The 25,865-nt window shown below is 42.3% G+C and overlaps 1 protein-coding gene across 1 annotated transcript in view; it reads left to right on the top strand.

Moving 5' to 3' along the window:
* The window catches only part of LOC127651147 (complement C3-like), a 38,350-nt gene continuing 12,485 nt past the window's right edge, over positions 1 to 25,865 (top strand). The window contains exons 1-29 of the mRNA XM_052136848.1: positions 1 to 86; positions 221 to 416; positions 560 to 728; positions 1,007 to 1,080; positions 1,164 to 1,252; positions 1,487 to 1,569; positions 1,675 to 1,762; positions 3,038 to 3,140; positions 3,269 to 3,389; positions 3,503 to 3,618; positions 3,736 to 3,882; positions 4,045 to 4,248; positions 4,480 to 4,668; positions 4,847 to 4,999; positions 5,110 to 5,239; positions 6,383 to 6,454; positions 9,720 to 9,914; positions 14,060 to 14,174; positions 15,937 to 16,028; positions 16,140 to 16,279; positions 16,636 to 16,848; positions 16,992 to 17,052; positions 22,212 to 22,304; positions 24,063 to 24,266; positions 24,650 to 24,725; positions 24,853 to 25,012; positions 25,119 to 25,214; positions 25,304 to 25,460; positions 25,690 to 25,850. Coding sequence (XP_051992808.1) covers positions 16 to 86; positions 221 to 416; positions 560 to 728; positions 1,007 to 1,080; positions 1,164 to 1,252; positions 1,487 to 1,569; positions 1,675 to 1,762; positions 3,038 to 3,140; positions 3,269 to 3,389; positions 3,503 to 3,618; positions 3,736 to 3,882; positions 4,045 to 4,248; positions 4,480 to 4,668; positions 4,847 to 4,999; positions 5,110 to 5,239; positions 6,383 to 6,454; positions 9,720 to 9,914; positions 14,060 to 14,174; positions 15,937 to 16,028; positions 16,140 to 16,279; positions 16,636 to 16,848; positions 16,992 to 17,052; positions 22,212 to 22,304; positions 24,063 to 24,266; positions 24,650 to 24,725; positions 24,853 to 25,012; positions 25,119 to 25,214; positions 25,304 to 25,460; positions 25,690 to 25,850 — 3,768 coding nt within the window. The 5' untranslated portion in view covers positions 1 to 15. The remainder of the gene's footprint in view (positions 87 to 220; positions 417 to 559; positions 729 to 1,006; positions 1,081 to 1,163; positions 1,253 to 1,486; positions 1,570 to 1,674; positions 1,763 to 3,037; positions 3,141 to 3,268; positions 3,390 to 3,502; positions 3,619 to 3,735; positions 3,883 to 4,044; positions 4,249 to 4,479; positions 4,669 to 4,846; positions 5,000 to 5,109; positions 5,240 to 6,382; positions 6,455 to 9,719; positions 9,915 to 14,059; positions 14,175 to 15,936; positions 16,029 to 16,139; positions 16,280 to 16,635; positions 16,849 to 16,991; positions 17,053 to 22,211; positions 22,305 to 24,062; positions 24,267 to 24,649; positions 24,726 to 24,852; positions 25,013 to 25,118; positions 25,215 to 25,303; positions 25,461 to 25,689; positions 25,851 to 25,865) is intronic.

Consider the following 25,865-nt stretch of genomic DNA (forward strand, 5'->3'; position numbering starts at 1 on the left):
ACACAGACGGACAGGATGGAAGTGAAGCTGCTGTGGCTCACTGTAGTTCTTCTCTCTTCACCCCTGCTGACACTGTGTGACCCACTGTGAGTATTTAAAACTGTGTATCGATATATTTATGTATAGGGGAGTCCAGGCTACAGTATACTGTCACTGCGTACTCTGGTCTCCCGTATGTCTGACTTTAAGCATTCAAACTACTTGATTGTTGTTTTCTCAGATATGCTCTCTCAGCTCCTAATTTGCTGAGGGTGGGTTCCTCGGAGAATGTGTTTGTGGAGGCTCAGGACTACACAGCAGGACCCCTGAATGTGAAGATCACAGTGAAGAACCACCCACGCAAAAACATAGAGATGATGTCAAAACAAGTGACCCTGACTGCAGAAAACAATTACCAGATCCTTACAGATATAAAGGTGACACCACCATTCTTATGTCCTAAGCGTATCTTGTATTTATGCTATGATGAATTTTAATGCAAAGCAAAAGTGCATTTAAGTCTCTGAAACTTTGTGCTGTAAATTATTTGATGTATATGACTTAATTTTCTGTTGTTCAGATTCCTGATGATAAAAACTATTTCACTGATGATCCTCTGGAGAAGCAGTACGTGTATCTACAAGCTGAATTTCCAGGCAACCTTCTAGAGAAAGTGGTCATGGTCTCATTCCAGTCTGGATTTATATTTGTACAAACTGACAAGCCCATCTACACACCTGCTAGCACAGGTAAGATAGTGTTAAAGAGAATAAGTACAAATAATACAGGGCTGCATTTCCCAAAAGCATTGTAAGCTTAAGTTGATCGTAGAGACTATTGGCACCAATGGTTTCTATAATCTACTTAGGCTTACACTGCTTTTGGGAAATGCAGCCCTGTTCTATTCATGGTCCTAATAAAATTAGCAATAGTTCTTGTCATTCTGGATGATTTCACGTTTCCACTGTTTGTCAAATAGATAAATAGAGAAAACCAACCATTCAAAATCATATTTCTTTTTCTGTAGTTCAATACAGGATTTTCTCTCTGACTCCCAATCTGACACCTCTCAGTCAGTCTGGAATCTCCGTGGAAATCATGGTACATATTTGTCAACACAGCTATAATGACCATCTTTATCAGGCACTGTTTAATAATCTTGTATGATTTCAATGTCTACTAAGACTCCACAAAACATCACCCTTGCACCAGAGAAGATATTTCCAGCTAATGGGATGAAGTCTGGACAATACACCATACCTGAGGTTGCCAGGTGTGTTAAGTACATGTGTGAAGTGCAATCAAGACTGAATTTAGTGTACTCAAATGAACCGACTAAAATTAATTTTTAATTTTGCCGTCTGCTTCAAGACATTTAAGTTATTTAATAAAAAAGTCTTGACAATAGCTGTAGGTAGGATCTCTATTTGTTGTCAGATTCATCTCTATTCGTGGTCTATTATCATCTATTTTATTGCTATGAATTCTGACATGTTTATGTTTTAAGCCCTGGGATCTGGAAGGTGATCACACGGTACGCAAACACTCCACAGAAGAAGTTTACTGCCGAATTTGAGGTCAAAGAATATGGTAAGATGTTCATCGACAAACCAGTATGTTGTAGAAGAATGAGATCACAACTTAAAAGAATTTATGTATTTATCTATCTATGTGTGTCTTATGTTTGGTCTCTAGTGCTACCAACATTTGAAGTCACATTAACACCCAGTGAGTCATTCTTCTATGTGCGTGCTGAGAGTCTGACAGTCGACATTACTGCTGAGTAAGATATATTCTTATCCGTTTCATTTTCCAGTCTGGAGGGACAGGGCTTATTAAGGTTGGGGTCAAAAAGTTAAAACAAAGCAAATAGTATTGCAAAGACAAACATCAACTCTCAGCCAGAAACTTTTACCCTGGGGATCACTGTGAAACCTGCCATCTCACCTACAGTACACTAGAGTTAAACAGGAGTGACAGCACAATTTTCAGAATGTTCTCCTCTTCTACAACCGTATTGAGCAACAACTCTTTCAACTCGTCTTTCCTGTTTATTTGAGATGGCATAAGGACCCCCTGAAGTAACAATGATAGAAAAACATTTATCTTAGCCTCAGAAGACGCATTTTATAATCTGAGTGTTGGTTATTATTAGAGCTGTTAATTAGGGCTGTAAAATGTTTGATTAATCAATTACAAGAAATGCCAATTAATTATTTGAATTAATGACAATTAATCACATATATCAATATTTGATGAAAAAGGTCAATATATAATAATATAAATATGCCAAATTCTAAATATATTATAAATATAATAATACACTAATGTGTTGAATGGACGATACTAAAATTGTAGAAGTCAATATATTGTTTGGTTTATTTCCATATCATTGAACATAAGAATATCACCCGCCTACAATCCACTCCTTGTTCATAAATCTGTCCGCGCGTTATTGCGTTCCGTCTCACCATGTGTCCGACGAACGCTTCTGGTGCATCTCACTGTGGCTGCATCACTATCTCATAAACACTATGGGGGGAATTCACTAAGATTAATTGCGGCCCGTAAAATTGCTAGTTAGTTGCACATGCTGTCTGCGCTGTTTACCACCCGACTGACTAAAGAAATTATTCAAATCAGCCAAAAGCGCAAACGCGCCTTCAAAATGTGTGCGGAACGCAATTTGCATGCTCAATTCCAATTTTGCAGGCTGTTTCTGAGCGCTGTAAAGTTATGACACACTCTACCAGGACTGTACAGCATCACTGCACTACTGTGATCCAGACACCTGAACATGACTAAAATGCTCTGCTTAAAATGCTCTTCCACATTAAGTTCGATGGTGCTAGTGGCGCAGAAGTTACACACTTCAACTTTAAAATGCTCTGTTGGTTGGAAAATTCCATTGTGGTGGCATCATTATTTGCATTTTGTGTGTGTGTTTTATATAACTAATTACCACCCTAAATCAACAGCCTTAGTTAGTATCTATTGTCATCTTGCATTTTCAATTTTGGCTAATCAAGTCATTTATAAATTGTATTTGTTTTTTTAGTTACCTGTTTGGACAGAAGGTAGAAGGATATGGATTTGTGGTGTTTGGCGTGATGAAAGATGACAGTAAAACAAGTATTGCTGCCTCTCTGCAAAGGGTTCGGGTGAGCTCTACAGACCTGAGCTGAAATATTAAACTTGGGATCACTTTCACAGTTATGCACAATGCCACAATAACACAATCATACACTTCTGGTATACTGAGGCCGTTCTCTGTTTTATTTCTAAATAGATCAATAAAGGAAAGAGCTCTGCAGAGCTGACCAGCGATATGATACTTAAGACCTTTCCAAACATTGAACAGCTGGTTGGACACTCAATCTATGTTTCAGTCAGTGTTTTAACAGAAAGTGGTAAGATTGAAACCGTATACTGGTACTGTTAATCTATGCTGATTCACTGTACAGTATGTGTGTGAGTGTAAACTGTTGATAAGGGTGAGTAATTTTGTGTGTGTTTGTTTCAGGCAGTGAAATGGTAGAAGCTCACAGGAGAGGTATTCAGATTGTGACATCACCGTACACCATCCACTTCAAAAGAACACCACAATACTTTAAACCTGGAATGCCCTTTGATATCTCGGTAGAAAACTTTGAGAAGATAGCAACAATTTTGAATGCTACCCAATGAAATGGGTTATATTATAAATTTGCTCAATAAACCACAATTATTTATTATTATTCATTTTTTTCCAAAAAGGTTTATGTGACAAATCCCGACCAGACACCTGCTAAAAATGTGGAAGTGGAGGTCAACCCTGGAGGGGTCAACGGTCGAACCAAAGCCAATGGCATTGCGAAGGTTACCATCAATTCTCAGGGAGGATCTTCTACACTGGAGATCACTGTAAGATCTGCCATCTCAACTGCACTGACGCTCAGTCAGTTTTACTGGTGAACTAGTGAAAGATGATTCAAATCAGATCTGAGCTTTAGTCAACAATCAGATAAGTGTTGTTGAAATAGCTCTTTGTTGGTTGTGTTGGTTCAAATCAATATATATTTTTAGGTGAAGACCAAAGATCCAATGTTAAGTGAAGAACAGCAGGCGGTGAATAAGATGACAGCTCAAGCCTACATACCCAAAGGTGACTCCAAAAACTACCTGCACATTGGCATTGATGCTGCAGAGCTTGAGATTGGTGGTCAAATGAAAGTCAACCTGAACACAGGAAACAGTCCAGGAGCCAAAAATCAAGATTATACATACATGGTGAGAGATGTTTTTGTAGTTTAGATGTACCATTAATATGTCAGTGTTTCACCTACGTATATGGTGAGGGAGTTATTTCATGCAGACTAAAACACATGGTCTCCATCATTTATTGTTTAAATATCAATTTAATACAAGAAAATTATTCATACAGCTTTTATTAGAGATTGCATGAATGTTCTGAATGCTTTACTGTCTTTTTACTCACCTTTGTTTCTGGTATATTTTCAGATCTTAAGTAAAGGGCAGATTGTACAAGCCAACAGGTTTAAGAGGAAAGAACAAGCTCTAGTGACTTTGTCTCTACCTGTGACCAAAAACATGCTGCCTTCCTTCCGCTTTGTGGCTTATTACCATGTGGGCTCTGAGGTGGTGTCTGACTCAGTCTGGGTTGATGTGAAGGACACGTGCATGGGAACGGTGGGTAAACAATCAGAAGAAATGGTCAACATGATCTAAGCATGTAACAACACATTAACTGATTCAGCTCATTTTAAAGGAAAAGCGTTAACTTGAACAAGCTAGCAGTGCCCTGCTGTAAAAAACTAATTATAATAACTAATGTCTTAAACCAGCCTAACACTCATTTTAAACATAGCTCAAAGTTGAGGTGAAGGACAAGGCAAAGTCTTATAGCCCAGGAGATGAGTTCAGCTTGCAAATAACTGGAGATCCTGGAGCTAAAGTTGGACTGGTGGTGGTTGACAAGGCTGTGCAAGTCCTTAACAAGAACAGACTCACTCAGACTAAGGTGATGACACTTCATCAGACTACATACAGTGGTACAAACAGCTCATGACTCTTACTTGTATAAAATGTACTTCACTGGTCTCAATGTTTATTTCTTGATGTCTCTTGTAGATCTGGGACATCATAGAGAAACATGACACTGGCTGTACAGCAGGTAGTGGAAAGGACAGTATGGGGGTTTTTTATGATGCAGGTCTGATGTTTGAGTCCAACAGTGCAGGAGGCACCAACACCAGAACAGGTAAATATTTTATTCTTTCTTCACTAAGGAAAGTGATGTTATGGGGCTTTTCCACTAAACGGTAAAACTCAACTCAACTCGAGTCTACTTGCTTTTTGGGTGTTTTTCACTGTGGATAGTAACTGGTACCTGGTACTTTTTTTAGTCCCACCTCGGTCGAGGTTCCAAACGAGCCGAGCCGATAATAAATGTGATGTCAAAACCCTGCAGATCACTGATTGGTCAAAGATAATCATCACAACCAGCATAACTGGATTTTCGACACAGGCATCAACCCACTAGTTTTGAGTTGTCTACAGCGATAGCAGTATCATTTGTTCACACGACTTTCGAATTGTAAAAAGAAATGGCTGTGCGTAAAACCACGGCGTGGTCAATAAACGAGGTGCAGACGTTCCTCTCGTTAGCAACGGAAGAAATACAAAATTATTTTAGGAAGTGTCTCAGCTGTTGGCCGCAGAGCTGGGACATGGCTACCACTGGACCTACCAACAGTGTAGAAAAAAAAAATAAAAAACACTTAAAAATGACTACAGTACCATCAAGGAAAATTGGAAGTGGTACGAACAAATGGACACTATCTAGATTGGTGATCAATGGGAGGGAGAGTGCCCTGGACTGATCATCAATCAAATTGATCCATGATGGAGGATGGTATGTTTTGTTATGTTAACTCTATACTCTGCTTGAAAGCGTCACTTTATTTAGTTGGCCAGCAACTGGAAAACTTGCTTCTAAAACAACCAGGCCAATTTAACTGTTACACTTGTGTAAAATCACCATGCAACAACTGCTTCATTCACCACTATGAGCTAGTAGCTAACAGTTATTGTTATTTTGTGTCGCGTTTAAGATGATGACACAGTAGTAGAGACGGTGCAACTATGACGATCAGCCTATAATCCCACCAACGTTGAGGTGGCACTAAAAAGCAGTGGAAAAGCAAGCTCAGAAAAGTAAAGCGAGTAGAGTCAAACCGTAAAATGCAGTGGAAAAGTGCCATTAGTGTCACTGATGATAGAATTTGAAAGACTAATAAGTTTACTAAATAAGTCTTCTCCGCTTGGAATCTTTTACATCTGCATTGTAGTGATCTGAGTTTTAGTACAATATGCTAATTCATTCTGATTAAACGTCCTCTAGAACATGGCTGTCCCACCCCTCCAAAGAGAAGACGGAGAGCTGAGAGTCTTTGGCAGGTCACCTCTACACTGGGTGAGAAACTTGATTTATTCTGATTAAAAACAAACCATTCAATTCAGACAAGATTCTTTGATCATGTTTTTTTCACTGTGTTAAAGATCTTGAACCATTCTCATGTTTAACTTTTTAAGGCACTATTTAGTCCTCAAACACAAAAATTCATGTTTCCCAACTTTAGAGAACTCTGGTTCAATCAGAAAAACTCAAGATTATTTTAATAATGTGAACAAAAATATACTTATATCATTTGGCGCAAGCCCCATCCTACAGATCCTGCTGGAGTCGATGACGGCAGGGGAGCAGAGCTTACCTCCACCCAGTATGGGACATAAACTGGTGGAGATGGGGTGGGATGGGGTGAAAACATGGAAGTATATGACCAATGAGAGGCAGCTAGTAGCCTTATAAACCGGAGGCTGTATTGTGATGGGATGTAATGCCTGTTGAATTAATCCCAAATTCTTCCTGCTAGAAAGCTTACACTTACATTTCCAAAGTAGTTTCTAATATACCACTACTCCCCTCCATTTTTGGTGAAGCTACTTTGAAACTGTAGCTTCCTAAGCTCTTTAACACTTTTAAAAAGTAGAGAGCTTCACTGCAAGCTTAAACAAAAAGTAGCTAAAAGCACTGAAGCACTAAAAAGACTATCAAATTGTATTTAATTCTAATATCAGAAAAGTTGGCACAAAAACAATGATGTAAATTAAGATGACATTAAACAATTAGCCAGTTGAAGGAAAGAGAGTGCATCTCTTAGACCTTTGAGCAGTGAAGAAACAAATAATTGTTCCAAAACCCTGAATTGATCTGTTTGGTCTGTGCACATGCGCAATGCCCTTTAAGGGCAGAGCATGTGCAGTCCCTTAGCTTCATTCAACTCCAAGGGAGGAGGTTCTTAGAGAACACCTACAGGGTAACAACTTGAGCCCTAAAGGGGTTGACAGCACATTTGGTACACTGGGCTTGAGAATTACATTTAACAGGCTCTTTCCAAACTGTAACAATAGTTGCTGATCAAAAGGGCCTGAAGGTCTCCTACACGTTTGACTGATGCCAAAATTATTAGCAGCACAGTCTCCAAAGAGAGTATGCAAATGCTTACCACATCTAGTGGCCCAAAGAGGGAACCAGTAAGCTTATTTAAAATCAGCATCAAGTCCCGAACTGGATGGCAGCAGGGCAAAATAGGGGTCCAGGCACAATGCATAAATCTGCTGACCAGAGGGTGTTTGTTGATAGACAAGCCCTAAAAGGTCATAAGTGGTTGCTTTGGTATTGACATAAACCTTGAGTGTGGATGGAGTGAGTCTGTACAAGGCAATGCTTTGGGTCCTTGCCCTGGGAGCAGCACCAGTCTGCAAAGGTCACCACTTTAAGGCATACAGCCGCCTTGTTGATGGGGCCTAGACCAGTAGTATGGCGTTTTACACCAGTTGCAACAACCTAGTTGTGTCAGATGAGCCCTGTTTAGGTGCCAGACATGCAGTCTCCATAGCTTTGGTCAGGGATGCGAAATCGTACCACAAGCTTCTGAGTGCAGATCAGACCTCAAAGGAATTTCCCATTGGGGAGCATCCACAGTTCTACCACATATGGTAACAGTGGCTGTAGGGCCATTTGGCACATATTATCATTGTTTACTTGTTTTCACTTATCTTATACAATACTTGATGCAGCCAGCTGAAGGGGGAAGTCCATATTCACGTTTCGCTGGCCATCTGTGTGCTAAGGTGCCAAAGCTTGGTGTTAGCTTGCAGTCATGGTGTACCAAAGGCAATGATGCATGGTCTCTGGGATGGCAAACAGGTTAATCTTGGCTTTCTGAATACATCTCAATTCCTCTAAACTGATTGTGCATCACATGTAGAAGACAAGACTCGATTCAGAGGAGAATTTGACTCACCAGGTTCAACAATGAATGTGACCGTACTCAATTTTAATGCATCACACCCCACCATCATACTTGGTGACCAGAAAATGTACTATTGAAGAAGCCATTATGTGCCTCACACCCGTTATCATCACATATTTGGCAAGAAGGTATTGTCTCTCTGAACGTAAATGTAAAAGAGTCTCGCACTGTTGAGTGAGGCAGTTTCCTTATGAACTGAAGCACATAGCCGTGCTCAGTGTGTGGCCGTCAGTGGCTGAACGCCACCCAGCCTTTGGCTTTCTTGTTTATTTATTGGCTTTATTGTGTATTCATTGTATATTGTGTTTTATTCCTGACAGTTTTTAAAAATTGTGTGGGATTGTGTTTTATATATATCAGACTTCTACATTATTTAAAAACTTGTAAAGTTAAATCAGATAAATTCAATCAATCAACCATTGGGCCATGGTCGCTCAGTGCAACCAAGTTGGATTTTTGCTCACTTTTGTGAACATGCTTTTGCATTTTGCAGCCGCTATGATGTTTGTCAGTTGTGCTGGGGCATGGCAGAGTTCTGGTATTCTGAACAGAAAAGACTGAAAATAGTGTACTCAAGCCAGTCATACTGGATGGAGAAAGCAAGAGCGTTGTCCTGGGAATACAGGAGAAACCACTTCACAATATATTTTTAGTAGTATACATGCCTTGCATTGAGGAATAACATTTGTTGTGTGAGTGTTCTCTGGCATGGCATCAACACAGTAAAACCGGCATCAAAATGTAATTCTACAAACTTCTTCCTCAGCCTACGAGAAACGCTTCTAAAATGTCTTCGCTCTCTATATCCTCCTCTCGTCTTACTCACACAGCCCCTTGGAAGCCACAGAGGAGCAATCAGGAAGAGTGTGGGTGGCTTCGGAGCTGCTAGAGCTAAGCATCATGAGTTTCATATGCACAATAATTATCAATGAGCACTGTTAGAGAACAGTAAACCAGTGAGAGTTTGTGGGGGGTACGAGTGTGGCTGTCATCTGGGGGGCAACAAGGGGAAAGGCTTCTGTCTGGGGGGGGGTATGCAGCCACCCCATGCCCCCCTCTAGCATCGCCCCTGCTCTAGAGGCCAGAGGACTGTATCGCTCACAATTGGAAAACACTTTGGAACATTCCGTCATTAAAAAGATGTACTTTTCAGCAAGTGACTCTTTTAGTTGTTTTCAATTAACTCTTGACGTCAACATAGGAGCGCCAAGCTTTACTAGCCAATCAAATTGTGTGGTATAGCATCTCAAGATGCAGAGTAGAAGTTACCACTGTGATGCTACTAAAAAATGCAAGTCACTATTTTTAGTTGGTTACTCCCTAACTCTTCAGGATTTTTTTACCATAATGTTGTGTTCTCAGCTGGTAAATACACGGGTGATTTGAAGGTGTGCTGTTTTGATGGAATGAAGGAGAATAAACTTGACTACACCTGTGAAAGACGAGCCACATACATTGTAGATGGACAAGAATGTGCCAAAGCCTTCCTGCACTGCTGCAATGAGATGAAAAAACGTACAGCTACAGCCGGAGATGAGGAGCTGCTTCTGGCTCGCAGTGAGTTTCTTAACTAATATTCACTGTATGAATCACACTGCCCCACTTAGACTACAGTATATCACACAGATTTTGAAAAAGATTATGCCAAATAACCAATGCCTTCAACACGATGTAGGGTTCTTGAAATCAGAAAAGTATTGACAAACATTTAAAATCGAAAAACTAATATTACAATAGATTAATTTCTTACCACAAAACTGTACTGTCATGTATTACCCTGTCGTGTTTCACCTTGCTCCTTAGTTTTCACTTTTGGGACTGCCTTCTTGCTCTCGAGGCCCCCGAGCCTTCTAGGGCTCTTCTTCCAGAGTTTCCCAGGGCTTCTCCTCTTGAGCCTCCCGAGCCTACCAGGGCTCCGCCTCTCAACTCTCTCAAGTCTCTCGAGCCTTCTAGGGCTCCTCCTCCCGAGCTTCCCAGAGCTCCGCCTCTCGAGCTTCCCAGTGCTCCGCCTCCCGAGCCTCCTACGGCTCTGTCCCCAGAGACTCCAGAGCCTTCTTGGGCTCCGCCTCGGCCCCACCGTCCGCAGCTCCGCCTCCTACGGCGTCAGCCTCTCGAGGCCCCCAAGCCTTCTAGAGCTCCGCCTTCTGAGCTCTCCAGAGCTCCGCCTTCCGAGCTTTCCAGAGCTCCACCTCTCGAGCTTTCCAGTGCTCCACCTTCCGAGCTTTCCAGTGCTCCGCCTTCCGAGCTTTCCAGAGCTCCGCCTTCCGAGCTTCCTAGAACTCTGCCTTCCGAGCTTCCCGAGCTTTCCAGAGCTCCGCCTTCCGAGCTTCCTAGAACTCTGCCTTCCGAGCTTCCCGAGCTTTCCAGAACTCCGCCTTCCGAGCTTTCCAGAGCTCCGCCTTCCGAGCTTTCCAGAGCTCCTCCTCCAGAGCCTCCCAGGGCTCCGCCTCTCGAGCTTCCCAGTGCTCCGCCTCCTGAGCCTCCTACGGCTCTGTCCCCAGAGACTCCAGAGCCTTCTTGGGCTCCGCCTCGGCCCCACTCGAGGCCCCCAAGCCTTCTAGAGCTCCGCCTTCCGAGCTCTCCAGAGCTCCGCCTTCCGAGCTTTCCAGAGCTCCACCTCTCGAGCTTTCCAGTGCTCCACCTTCCGAGCTTTCCAGTGCTCCGCCTTCCGAGCTTTCCAGAGCTCCGCCTTCCGAGCTTCCTAGAACTCTGCCTTCCGAGCTTCCCGAGCTTTCCAGAGCTCCGCCTTCCGAGCTTCCTAGAACTCTGCCTTCCGAGCTTCCCGAGCTTTCCAGAACTCCGCCTTCCGAGCTTTCCAGAGCTCCGCCTTCCGAGCTTTCCAGAGCTCCTCCTCCAGAGCCTCCCAGGGCTCCGCCTCTCAAATCCCTCAAGTCTTCCAGGGCTCCTCCTCCCGAGCCTTCCAGGGCTCCGCCCCTCCAGCCTCTCGAGCCTCCCAGGGCTCCGCCTCAAGCCTCTCGAGCCTTCAGGGGCTCCGCCTCTCAAGCCTTCCCGGGCTCTGCCTCTCGTGCCTTCCAGGACTCCGCCTCTCCAGCCTCTCGAGCCTTCCAGGACTCCGCCTCTCGAGCCTCTCGAGCCTTCTAGGGCTCTTCTTCCAGAGTTTCCCAGGGCTTCTCCTCTTGAGCCTCCCGAGCCTACCAGGGCTCCGCCTCTCAACTCTCTCAAGTCTCTCGAGCCTTCTAGGGCTCCTCCTCCCGAGCTTCCCAGAGCTCCGCCTCTCGAGCTTCCCAGTGCTCCGCCTCCCGAGCCTCCTACGGCTCTGTCCCCAGAGACTCCAGAGCCTTCTTGGGCTCCGCCTCGGCCCCACCTTCCGCAGCTACGCCTCCTATGGCGTCAGCCTCTCGAGGCCCCCAAGCCTTCTAGAGCTCCGCCTTCCAAGCTCTCCAGAGCTCCGCCTTCCGAGCTTTCCAGAGCTCCACCTCTTGAGCTTTCCAGTGCTCCACCTTCCGAGCTTTCCAGTGCTCCGCCTTCCGAGCTTTCCAGAGCTCCGCCTTCCGAGCTTCCTAGAACTCTGCCTTCCGAGCTTCCCGAGCTTTCCAGAACTCCACCTTCTGAGCTTTCCAGAGCTCCGCCTTCCGAGCTTTCCAGAGCTCCGCCTTCCGAGCTTTCCAGAGCTCCTCCTCCAGAGCCTCCCAGGGCTCTGCCTCTCAAATCCCTCGAGTCTTCCAAGGCTCCTCCTCCCGAGCCTTCCAGGGCTCCGCCCCTACAGCCTCTCGAGCCTCCCAGGGCTCCGCCTCTCAAGCCTCTCGAGCCTTCAGGGGCTCTGCCTCTCAAGCCTCTCGAGGCTTCCCGGGCTCCGCCTCTCGAGCCTTCCAGGACTCCGCCTCTCCAGCCTTCCAGGACTCCGCCTCTCGAGCCTCTCGAGCCTTCCAGGGCTCCGCCTCTCGAGCCTTCCAGGACTCCGCCTCTCGAGCATTCCGGGGCTCCGCCTCTTGAGCCTTCCAGGGCTCCGCCTCTCAAGCCTCTCGAGCCTTCCAGGACTCTGCCCCTCAAGCCTCTCGAGCCTTCTAGGGCTCCGCTCCTCAAGTCTCTCGAGCCTCCCAGGGCTCCGCCCCTCAAGTCTCTCGAGCCTTCCTGGGCTCCGCCTCCCGAGCCTCCTACGGCTCTTCTCCCTGAACCTCTTACAGCTCTGCTCCCAGAGACTCTAAAGCGTCAATGGCGCCACCTTCCTCGGCTCCGCCTCCTGAGCCTTCCACGGCTCCGCCCCCAGAGCCTCCTGCGGCTCTGCCCCCAGAGCCTCCTGCGGCTCCGCCCCCTGAGCCTCCTGCGGCCACGCCCCCTGAGCCTCCTACGGCTCCGTCTCCTGAGCCTCCCTTGGCTCCGCCTCTCGAGCCTCCCAGGGCTCCGCCTCTCAAGCCTCTCGAGCCTCCCAGGGCTCCGCCTCTCAAGCCTCTCGAGCCTTCCAGGGCTTCGCTTCTGGAGCATCCTACGGCGCCACCTCCCTTGGCCCCACCTCCAGAACCTTCCAGACCTCTGCCTCTAGAGCCTCCTACGGCGCCACCTCCATCGGCTCCACCTCAAGAGCCTCCTACGGCGCCACCTCCATCGGCTCCGCCTCTAGAGCCTCCTACGGCGCCACTTCCATCGGCTCCGCCTCTGGAGCCTCCTACGGTGCCACCTCCAACGGCTCTGCCTCCAGAGCCTTCCAGGTCTCCGCCTCTAGAGCCTCCTATGGCTCCACCTCCATCGGCTCCGCCTCCCGAGCCTTCCAGGTCTCCGCCTCCAGAGCCTCCTGAACCTGTCCCTGTCCTTTGGCCGCCTCCCAGACCCCCTGAACCTGTCCCTGTCCTGTGGCCAGCTCCCAGGCCAACTGACCCAGTCCCTGTCTTGTGCTCCCCTTGGACTATCTGTCTGCCCCTTGTGCCCCCGTGGACTGCTCGCCTGTCCTCTGTGCCCCCTTGGACTGTCTGTCTGCCCTTTGTGCCCCCGTGGACTGCTCGCCTGCCCTCTGTGCCCCCTTGGACTGTCTGTCTGCCCCTTGTGCCCCCTTGGACTGCCTGTCTGCCCCTTGTCCCCCCTGGGTTGTCTGGTGTCCCCTTGTGCTCTCCGTGGTCTGCCAGTCCCCCCCTCATTCCTTGGACGATTCGTTTTTTTTTTGTTGTATGTTTGTTTTTAGGATCGTCTGGGATCCGATCCTTTGAGGGGGGGCTATGTCATGTATTACCCTGTCGTGTTTCACCTTGCTCCTTAGTTTTCACTTTTGTCCTTTATTTAACTCCATAGTCTCCTTGTTAGCGTTCGTGTTCACTGTCATTGTTCTCACCTGTGTCTTGTTTGTATCATCCTGCCTTGTGTGTATATAACCCTGCCCGTTCCTCCATTACCTTGTCGTTTGTTGAATGTTGTCATGCCTGGTATGTGTTCCCTGTCCGAGTTCTCAGTTTTATTTCATTGTGTTTAGTTTCCTGTTTTCCCATTGTGGTTGTTTCTTTTGTGTTTATTCGTTTGTTTAAGTAAAGTCAGCTGCACTTAGATCCACTCTCCTCGTCTGCCTTCACTGTCTCCATTCGTAACATGTACAGTCGGTTGTCTGGACATATCCAAGTCTCATTTTCATTAACAAAAACATAATTTTCTGTTCTAGTTGACATTAAATCTTTATCAAATCTCTTAAATATATAATCTCACAAATATACTGTATATGATCTGATTTTCTCTGAATTGTATTTTGTAATCTGTTACAGGTGAAGATGATGATGACTACTATATACAGTCTGATGAGATCGTATCACGCACACAGTTCCCTGAGACTTGGCTTTGGGAGGAGATAGATCTACCCGCTTGCAAAGATAAGAACTGGTGAGTGAACATCATCTGTTAGACAAAAGCTGTGACTTCATCTACATCCGTGATTCACACTTTTAGTCCTAGGGAGTACAGCACTGCACATTATGAATAACTTTTGTAACATTTACATGTTGTGAACTTTAAATCTGAATGTGCAAAGCACGGTGTAATTTTAATATACATTTCAACGCAGCCACAACGAAAGTGTACTGTGGCAGGGCGGAGGGCGGGGCCGGGTCGTGATCCTACACACCCGGTCCCGTATTAGGATAATTATGCCTTTGTGAGGGATAAAGGTCGACTGCAGGGGATCGTGCGGGAGAGAGAGATTGTTTACAGAGTTATAATTAGCCTAATACGGGACTAGGTGTGTAGGATCACGACCAGGCCCCGCCCTCCGCCCTGCCACACGTACAAACTTCATTTGAAATCTGAATTAAATGTAGAAATACCTAACTGCTGTCTGTGATTTACAAAACATTAGCTTTAGAAGTCATTGAACATAAGCCTATCACTGGCCTAGTACACAGAATTCATTTGGCAACTGAGATATCAATATCTTTGGTCAATGTGTCAAGATTGGCTGTTTTACACATCTTGTTTTGGCAAATGGATGCTATTGAACAGCGCATTTTTTTAGATGACTCATCATGTTTGAAAAGCGCTTCTTGAAAACCCTTTATGGAAGTATTTTAATGACAAATGTCTTGGGGAAAAATAGCACACTAAATTGCACAAATTAATAAATAAACAACTCAAGTGCATTAACGGCACTTGAGTTGTTTTGGGATGCAATTTCATAGGGTTATATATTTAAAGGAATAGTTCACCCAAAAATAAACATTCTCTCATAATTTCCTCGCCCTCATGCCATCCCAGATGTGTGTGACTTTCTTTCTTCACCAGAACAAAATTAAGTTTTTAGAATAATTTCTCAGCCCTTGTGGTCCATACAAGACATGTAAAAAATTTCACTTTCACAAACTTCTGCTTGTGTTTTTGGTGATTCACATTCTTCATGCATATCGCCCCCTACTAGGCAGGGAGAAGTATTTCTAGCAAAAATGGATGTAAATATTGATCTGTTTCTCAACCACACTTATCACTTCTAAAGACATGGATTCACACAAAATTTCACAATTAAAAATTCAATAATAAATATTCACCTTCCAAAATTCAGTTACAAAAATGAACCCAAATGCACCATCTAGTGATAAAACATAGTAGCAGCATATGAAGATTTACTTCTTTTCCTGCAATCTCTGGAGGTACAAGGTTGAATTTCCAACCAACATTTAACCAATAACATTTTAGAGGTGAATTTGCAAAGCAAAATATACTGGACAGAATATTACCAGTTGAATAATTTAGATGATCTCTTAAATAACTGAATTTTTTGGAATTGAATTTTGGAAAATTAATATTTATTTTTTATGATGGAATTTTTTTAGCTAAATGTTTTCTGTTGAAATATTCAACCAAATTGCATCCCCAAAAAAGGATGCGTTTATTTTTCAATTAGAGCAATTCAGTGTGCTTTTTTATTTTAAAGACATTTGTTATTAATATACTTCCATACTCTTCCATAAAGTTACATTCTGTAACTGCATCTAAATATTTTGAACATAAAAGCTGAGGCTTCGCCGGTTTTGTGAATTTATTTCAATGAGCTATTTTTTATGTAAAAGTGAGTTATTAGAAATGGGCACCTCCAATATGAGTGCTGGGGATGCTGTTTGCTCTGATCTTTACTTGTCCTTTCCTCATATTCCAGTCAAACAACATCATTTACAAGAAACAGAATCTACCTTAAAGAATCGATCACTACCTGGCAAATCTTAGCCATCAGCCTGTCACAAACAAACAGTAAGAGTGAAGCTACAAACATGCAGAACTTTTTGACATTCATGATGATTCAGAAACAGAAATAATTCTGCCAGTTTAAAACATTCTCTGTAAACGTCTTCTTCTCCAAAGGTATCTGTGTGGCAGAACCTGAGGAGATGATCACTTACAAGAACTTTTTCATTGATCTGAAGATGCCTTATTCAGCTGTGCGCAACGAACAAGTAGAAATCAGAGCCATTATTCACAACTACAACAAAGGGAAGACGAAGGTCAGTCTGTCTGTATAATATCAGATGAGGTGTACAAATGTTAATCATTTATAATCATTTGTGCTTTAGTGAAATCATTTTCCAAAAATCAGGATAAATGAATTCCGTGACTCATATCACAGAGTAATATATGTTTTTGAGCTGGTCATGACTCAAACTAAAGCATATTTTTGGATATTGTTTTTTTGTTTTGATTTTGGGCAACACTTATTTATTTTTTGGCAATGGGACACGAACGAGGTCAAACTCAAATCAGAGTCTTCTGGGCTTTGTGCAGGCTAGAAAAGTTCCTCTACAAGACTCCTCACTCCTCCAAAATTTTGACAAGATCCTCCCCACTGTCTGATTTTCACCAGGTGCGTGTGGAGTTTATGGAGACAGAAAATGTTTGCAGCGCTGCCAGTAAGAAGAAGAAATACAGAACAGTGGTAGAAGTCCAGGGCCAATCCACCAGAGCGGTTTCATTTGTGATTATTCCCATGACGGTGGGCAATCATGTGATTGAAGTGAAAGCTGCAGCGTATGACTCTGTCAGCACTGATGGAGTGAAGAAGACCCTGAAGGTGGTGGTAAGTCTGATGTGAAATCTGTCACTCCTATTACAGTTGTTTTGATTGTAACATAAGAATAAATACATATGCTTTAACAAGACTAATTGTCATTTTGATTAGGATGCTGAAAAACTCTCTCTCTCTCTCTCTTTCTCTTTCAGTCGGAGGGTGTGCTAGTTCCATTACAGATCAAAAATGTGGAGCTCAATCCTGCTAAGAACGGTGAGATTTCACTTCTTAGATTAAGTCAAGTCATTTTTGTTTGTATAGCGCCTTTCACAACACACTTCATTTCAAAGCAGCTTTACAGAAGATAAATCTGTAATATCTATAATGTCTAAGAGTCATCATTGTGTTTAAAAATAAGTAATTAAATAATAATTGTATTAATAACCCCAGTGAGCAGCTGAAGGCGACTGTGGTAAGGAACACAAAACTCCATAAGATGTTGATTAATGGAGAAATATAAACTTGGGAGAAACCAGAATCACTGCGGGGGCCAGTTTCCCTCTGACTAACCCCACCCTAACCCTAAACCAGACTCACTGTGTGGGCCAGTTCCCCTCTGACTAACCCCACCCTAAACCAGACTCACTGTGTGGGCCAGTTCCCCTCTGACTAACCCAACCCTAACCCAAAACCAGACTCACTGTGTGGGCCAGTTCCCCCTCTGACTAACCCCACCCTAACCCTAAACCAGACTCACTGTGGGAGCCAGTTCCCCTCTGACAAACCCCATCCTATCCCTAAACCAGACTCACTGTGTGGGCCAGTTCCCCTCTGACTAACCCCACCCTAACCCTAAACCAGACTCACTGTGTGGGCCAGTTCCCCTCTGACTAACCCCACCCTAACCCTAAACCAGACTCTCTGTGGGGGCCAGTTCCCCTCTGACTAACCCCACCCTAACCCTAAACCAGACTCTCTGTGGGGGCCAGTTCCCCTCTGACTAACCCCACCCTAAGCCTAAACCAGACTCTCTGTGGGGGCCAGTTCCCCTCTGACTAACCCCACCCTAAGCCTAAACCAGACTCACTGTGGGGGCCAGTTCCCCTCTGACTAACCCCACCCTAACCCTAAACCAGACTCACTGTGGGGGCCAGTTCCCCTCTGACTAACCCCACCCTAAGCCTAAACCAGACTCTCTGTGGGGGCCAGTTCCCCTCTGACTAACCCCACCCTAAGCCTAAACCAGACTCACTGTGGGGGCCAGTGAAACTCTGACTATCATCATGAATATAACGACAATATTAATTATGTATAGTGCAAGTCATGGTTTAAAATGATTAAACTAAGTAAGTGTTAAGGGTCAGTGTTTAAACAAAGATTTAGTTTGAACTGTAAGATTAATGACCAATGACTTTGAAGTTCATCCTGGATTAACGGCAGAAGGTCACATTGATATAATTGGCTGACGAAGGCTTTTGTTGGCAATTAATTGATAGTCGATGTTTTCCATTTCAAGAGTGTAGTCCATCATTAGACCAAGGTGATGCAGGCAGAGATCAGTGAGGTGCATCGCAGTTCAACCTGGCCGGTAATTTCGGTGAGGTCTATCCTAAATCCAAGGTTCAGACAATGGCCCGAGGTTGAGACAGGGCAACAAATAAAATAATATTAGCATTGATGCTAATTATAGATCATGATCAATGTTTCTGGAACCAGCAGACCTAACTAAAGCAGCCTAATTGTGTGTTCAAGGATAAATTAGGTGTATGCCTGGCTAAATAGATGAGTCTTTAGTCTATACTTAAACTGAGTGAGTGTGTCTGCATCTCGAACTTAGGGAGACTATTCCATAGTTTAGGAGCCAAATATGAAAAGGATCTGCCTCCTTTTGTGGATTTTGATATTCTAGGAACTATTAACAGGCCAGAATGTTACAATCGTAATGAACGTGATGGAATATAGTGTTGTAGAAGGTCACTTAAGTACTGCAGAGCTAGACCATTCAAAGCTTTGTATGTAGTTAACAGAATTGAAAAATTCATATGAAATTTAACAGGTAGCCAATGTAATGATGATAAAATGGTGCTAATATGATCATATTTCTTGGTTCTTGTTGACACTCTGGCTGCTGCATTTTGAACCAATTGAAGTTTATTTATTGATCTTGCTGGACATCCTCCCAGTAATGCATTACAATAATCTAGTCTTGAGGCCATGAACGCATTAATTCGTTTTTCGGCATCAGCAACAGAGCGCCTTAATTTAGCAATATTTCTTAGGTGGAAGAATGCTGTTCTACAAACATTGGTAATTTGATTTTAAAAGGACAGATTGGTATTAAATATAATACCTAAGTTCTTCACTGTTGAAGATGATGTAACAGTACATCCATCGAGAGTCAAATTATATTTTAGCAGATTATTTTTAGAGATTTTTGGTCCAATAATTAGTACCTCTGTTTTGTTGGAATTGAGTAGAAGGACATTTCTGGCCAACCAATCAATTATTTCATTGATACACACTGCTAATTTGGAGAATTGTGAAATATCATCAGGTTCTGAAGAAATATAAATTTGGGTATCGTCATCATAACAGTGGAAACTAATTACACAAATCCTGATAATACCTCCCAGGGGAAGCATGTATAAGGAGAAAAGCAGAGGCCCTAAAACTGATCCTTTTGGAACTCCATACTTTTGTTTGGTTTCACAATTCCTCATTTACATAGACAAAGTGGTAGCGGTCTGCTAAATAGGACCTAAACCATGCTAATGCAACTCCCCAATTGCCAAAATAATTCGCCAGCCTATTCAAGAGAATGTCGTGATCTATCATGTCGAATGCAGCACTAAGATCTAAAAGCACTAGAAGAGAAATGCAGCCGCGATCAGATGATAAGAATAAGTCATTTGTAACTCAAGTTATAAATTCAGTCTCTGTACTGTGATGAGGCCTACATTCTGACTGAAATTGTTCATATATAATATTTATCTGTAGAAATGAACATATTTGGGAGGATACTACCTTTACTCGTATTTTTGACATAAATGGTAGATTTGAAAACGGTCTATATATTGCAAATTATCCAGGATCAAGTTGTGGCTTCTTAATAAGTGGTTTGATAACTGCCATTTTAAAGTTTCTTGGGACATGTCCTAAGGATAGTGAGGAGTTAATAATATTAAGTAGAGGTTCTGAAATTACAGGAGATGCCTCTTTTAAAAGCTTAGTTGGTACTGGATCTAACAAACATGTTGTGGCTTTTGATGTTTCTAAACGTTTTGTTAGCTCTTCATGACCTATGACAAAGAAAGATTGAATGTCATCGCTCTGCTGCGTAATTACTATCAAATACAAATAAAACATCAAATACATATGACAGAATTAAATCTAGCGTATGATTATGGTGATGAGTTGGTCCTGTTACATTTTGTCTGACTCCAAGAGAGTTGAGAATATCGATAAATGCTAATCCCAATGTGTCATTTTCATTATCTATGTGAATTTTGAAGTCACCAACAATTAAAGCTCTATCTACAGTAATTACAAGATCTGATAAAAAAAATAGCAAATTCACCAAGGAAATCAGGATATGCCCCATGTGATCTATATACCGTAGCAAGGGTAAAAAAATGACAGAGTTTTTTATTTATATCCGAGAGTTCCCCATTCAGCATTATTAGTTCAAAAGACTTACATTTATATCCTGTCCTCTGAGTAACACCAAAACCTTCAATGTAAATTGTAGCAACACCTCCTCCTCGACCCGAGCCAGGTTTCAGTCAAACAGTTCACATCCAATCTATTATCTGTAATCATTTCATTAACAATTTGTGCTTTGGTAGAAAGAGATCTAATGTTTAGTAGCCCTATTTTTATATGATGTTTATCTTTAATTTGTTTGTTTTGTTCAAGTTTGACCGTAATCTAAATGTTTGGTATTTCAGGGAACAGACACAGTCTCAATGAGATATCTAGGTGATACAGTCTCTATGTGTTGTCGTTTATGTGACCTGTGTAATGTCTCAAGGCAGCTAGCAGATGTTCGGATTAACCAGTTTGTCTACTTACTGACCTGGGCATCAGTTAGTCAAATACTATCATAATTAAGACCATGTGCCAAATTATTAGAGGAGAGCGGCACTTTCCCTGGAGGGATGGAGTCTGTCTCTCTTTAGCAGGTCAGGTCTACCCCAAAAACTCTTCCAATTGTCTGTAAATCCTATTCTATTATTCAGACATCCAGCCATTCGGTGACACTATAAACCTCATCACCACGATGAGCAGGGAGGAGGCCAGTGCATATTACAGTGTCTGATATAGTTTTTGCATGTTCACACACCACTTTAACATTATCTTTAGTGATCTGCTACTGGCGAAGCCAGACATCGTTAGTCTTGACATGAATTACAATTTTAGAAAAACTACGTTTAGCATTAGCCAGCACTTCTAAATTTTATTTGATGTCAGACACTCTGCCACCCAAAATGCTGGAGTCTCTATTTCCATGTTCCTTACAATAGAATCACCAAAAAAATAGAAAGTGGATGTATGTGGAAAATGCACGCAGTTCACTCGCAACAGGAGAATATTGTGGGCGAAAACCCGATGTGCACTGTAGAATGGCTTCAAGGATTAAGGATTAAGGCTTTAAGTTTTACTTCTTCCCACTCCATTTTCAAGCATAAGTGTATAAGTTATTATTATTATTGTGTATCTTTTCTGTTGTCACACTATTTTTGCTTGAAAATAAATAAATAAATAAATAAATAAATAAATAAATAAGGATTAAAGGCTGAAAACAGATATATAAGCAATGCTAAAAAAGCTAGCAGGCTACAAACACAGACTCGAGCTAGGCAAGAGTTAAAAGACACACAGGTGAAACAGTAGAAAAGACGGAAAAACCCGAAACATTCTGTAAAATGAAAAAAGATAAAAAGACGAATGTATGAGAATAAGAATAAGCAATGCTAAGCAGGCTACAAACACTCATGCAACGTGCCGTCAGCAACAGGAAGAGGAAGTCCAGTGAAGTCAAAATCCACATTTCTGCTGCAAAACTTTTTAAAAGATTATACTTCCAATCAATAAAGGTCACACTTGCCTTGGCTCTCCATTCATACGCATGCAAAAGCAGGAAAGCAGGTCTGCATTAATATAGCGCCTTTTGTAACCATAGAGGTTACCAAAGCACTTTACACTGTCCCATTCACCCATTCACAAACACATTCACATTCACACTCATACACCAATGCAAATAGGTTTTATCTTTCACTACACACAAAATGTTATGTTTGGTGAACTCTGAACAGCGAATTAGCGTAGCCAAAAGATGTTTGACCATTTCTTGACATCACACATTGTAATTCCTATTATGCCTCATTACATTTTCTGCATCATCATGTTCCTCTCTTTTTTCATCCCATAAGGAAAAGGTGGAGAGCAACATATATCTGTAAGAACAGACATACCAGAGGATTGGGTCCCAGATACGCCTGCTAGCACGCACATCACAGTGACTGGTAAGGGAAAAGGCAAAGTAATATGTTGTGTTTCCATGAACATTCAGGAGGAAATTCGCAAAAAAAAAGAATTTTGCCTACTAAAAATTATTTATAATTGTTTAAATGTATGTATTTATTTATTTGCACAGTTAATCAAAAAGTAATTACAATTAGAGATATTAGAGACAATTCTTATTCTTTCGGCTGCTCCCGTCACCACAGCGGACCATCCATGATCCACATATTTGACTTACATTTACATTTATGCATTTGACAGATGCTTTTATCCAAAGTGACTTACAGAGCCCTTATTACAGGGACAATCCCCCTGGAGCAACCTGGAGTTAAGTGCCTTGCTCAAGGACACAATGGTGGTGGCTGTGGGGTTTGAACCAGTGTCCTTCTGATTACTAGATTACCAGTTATGTGCTTAGACCACTACACCACCACCACTCATGGCTCACACCTATAGGATAATTTTAGAGTCTCCAATTAGGTGGTTACATAATTAATTTTTTTAAAACTAATGGTTGAATGTGAAAACTCCATGTTTGCCAACAAGGTGGAAAGGAAGCTAACGTTAGCTGTACGAATGGTAAGACTGGAAACTGCTCACCTTTTGTCCTCATTTGCTACTTTGAATGAAAAATACACTTACTGTTTGTGCATCTGATGTGCTTATATTTTCTTGGGATTGGGGGGGGGGTCCAAAAAACATCCAGCTGTTCAAATCTGGTTATGTTCAGGATTTTGGTTGCATTATAAACTGGGATTTAAAACATTTTCACAGTAAGGAAAGACTAAGAAATGCTTTAACATTTACAGATCAACCGTAATCTGGGAGTAAATCAGTTGGATATGCAACGAATTTTGGGCTATGCCTGTAAATATGTTGGTGATTTGCCACTTGTTGGTAAATGTCCAGATTTCACTCACCAGTGACACCATCTAAATCGTGTCTAATAATGTTTCTTTTAATAGCCATTCTGTTCTTAACAATCAGTTGTTGATTAAAAAAAACAACATTTTATTCTAATCTATTCTAATGCACGGATGCGTTAATAAGCACTCAACAATAAATGCTTGCTAAGTTGCCACTAGTCTTAAAGAGACAGCACCATTTTAGTACTTGTTCTACATGTCAATATAAATGCGTTTAAATAGTACAAATAATGTGTGTTAACAATAAACATGTAATATGCTATACAATACATGCAAATTTAAGATATCATAGTTATGATGGATGACATGGAATTTGTACACAAAATGTGACCAAAATAACAAAAATATAATTAATAATTTTGCAATGTACCAACTTAGAAGGTCCCCTGTATAATTTACAGCATTAGCTGAGAGATAAGTTCGTTCATGTGTAATCAAAATGGACATTAAAATGGAAATGTACCCAAAATAATTGGAATTAAATGGAATTGAAATCAAATTGTGAGCTTGTGGATCAGATCTGAATGGGGAAATCTGCATCCATGCTCGGCCCTCTGTGTTAGCACTGAAAAGAATGACAGTGACTAGCGCACGGTGTGACACTTGTTTAGCGTATATTGCATCTACAGTATTAAACTGAATGTGTAGTTCATGAGTAAGACGTACGGTTTTGCGTTTGTGTTCAGAAATGTTTGCTTGTTTTGTTTTAAGGAGAGGTGAATTCTATACATCCATTTACATGTACACTGCCTCAATGAAAAATGTTGTAATATTTGTTCAGTGATAATAAAGGAACTGAACTGAAATCTTTGCATCACTCTTTAATGCCTCCAGGTGAAGAAATTACTCAGACAGTTGAGCAGGCCATCAGTGGAGATTTCATGGGTCGGCTTATCGTCCAGCCTCATGGATGTGGAGAGCAGACCATGATCTTTATGACACTACCTCTCATTGCCACTCATTACCTGGACAGCACCAATCAGTGGGAGGCTGTTGGCATGCACCGCCGTGATGAAGCCATTAAACACATCAACACAGGTCAGCAGAATACAACAAATTAAAAAGATAGTTCAGCCAAAAATGAAAATTCAGTCATTATTTACTCACCATTACTGGATGTTGTTCCAACCCCAGATGGCTTCTGTGGAACACAAAAGTAGATGTTGTGCAGGATGTGAGTCACCATTCACTTTCATTGCATCTTTTCCTCTACAACGACAATGAATGGTGACAGATACTGTCATTCTGCCTAAAATTTCCTTTTGTATTCCACAGAAAAAATTAATTTGGGTTTGGAACAACGTCAGTGAACTATTCCTGTAAGATAAAGAATCAGAAGTGGGATTCAAATAAAATCAAAAGCATTTTCAACGAAACAGAATGGGCCTAAACTTTTATGGGGTTATTATTTTTTGGTTTAGGTTATCAAGGGGAGCTGGCCTTCCGTAAACCAGATGGCTCATACGCTGCCTGGATACACCGACCAAGCAGCACGTGGTAAAATGTTTTTCATTTCAATAAATGCTTTTGAGAAATAAGCCTTCTGCTGTTTATGACCATTTTCTCCCATTATCCATATGTAACATTAACAGGCTTTTGTTTCTGTTTTGTGTGTCTGTTAAAGGCTAACAGCTTATGTGGCGAAAGTGTTTGCTATGGCTAATAACCTCATTGCAATAGAGGAGAATGTGATCTGCAGCGCTCTCAAGTGGCTGGTTCTCAATAAACAACTGCCAGATGGCTCCTTTAAAGAAGAATCAGCTGTAGTTCATGCAGAGATGGTCGTAAGTTGAATTTTGCTGTGATTAGCCACTTTAACACACAAAACAAGTAAAATAAACAACACTGTCTGGTGGTCTTTTGTGACAGTGTGTTGATTTGTGCTTTTAGGGTGATGTACGGGGTAATGATGCTGATGCATCTCTCACTGCATTTGTCCTGATTGCCATGCAAGAGGGCGTCGAGATTTGTGCCCAATCAGTTGGTGTAAGTAACAGGAGTTAGCATGTTGTCCTGCTACTGTTTGCACTGATCTCTCACTCTTGGTTTTAACCTCACTTACGCACACTTTATAGAGTCTTCATGACAGTATGAGGAAGGCAGTCGACTATTTGGAAGCCAGACTTCCAAAAATGACCAATCCTTATGCTGTTGCGATGACGTCCTACGCCATGGCCAATGCGGACAAACTCAATAAAGACCTGCTGATGAAGCATTCCACCAAAATGAAAGGTCAGTAGCATCACAACCAGATCCAAAAAGACAGAGTGTTTTATATATCATGAAGCAATTCAATGAGTTTGGCAATAAGTGATCATTATGGAAGAGAAGGCTTTCCTAGTTCTAGCCTGAAAGCCGTTTTGTGCTCAGAAATCATTAGTAATCTTCACAGTAATGGTATGAATAGAGGATGAAAAAGCGACACCATCTTGTATGTATTGTTATTGTGTCTCTTAAACAGAAGGAACTGCTTGGAACACCAATCAAAAACATCACTCTCTAGAAGCTACAGCCTATGCAGTGCTCGCACTCGTAAGGGCAAAAGATTATGACAAAGCTGGAGAGGCCGTGCACTGGCTGGCCAGACAACAGGCTCAGTATGGTGCAAGTGGAACCACACAGGTACAGTAACAAATT

The sequence above is a fragment of the Xyrauchen texanus genome, chromosome 11 (assembly GCF_025860055.1).
Source record: "Xyrauchen texanus isolate HMW12.3.18 chromosome 11, RBS_HiC_50CHRs, whole genome shotgun sequence".
Lineage (NCBI taxonomy): Eukaryota > Metazoa > Chordata > Actinopteri > Cypriniformes > Catostomidae > Xyrauchen > Xyrauchen texanus.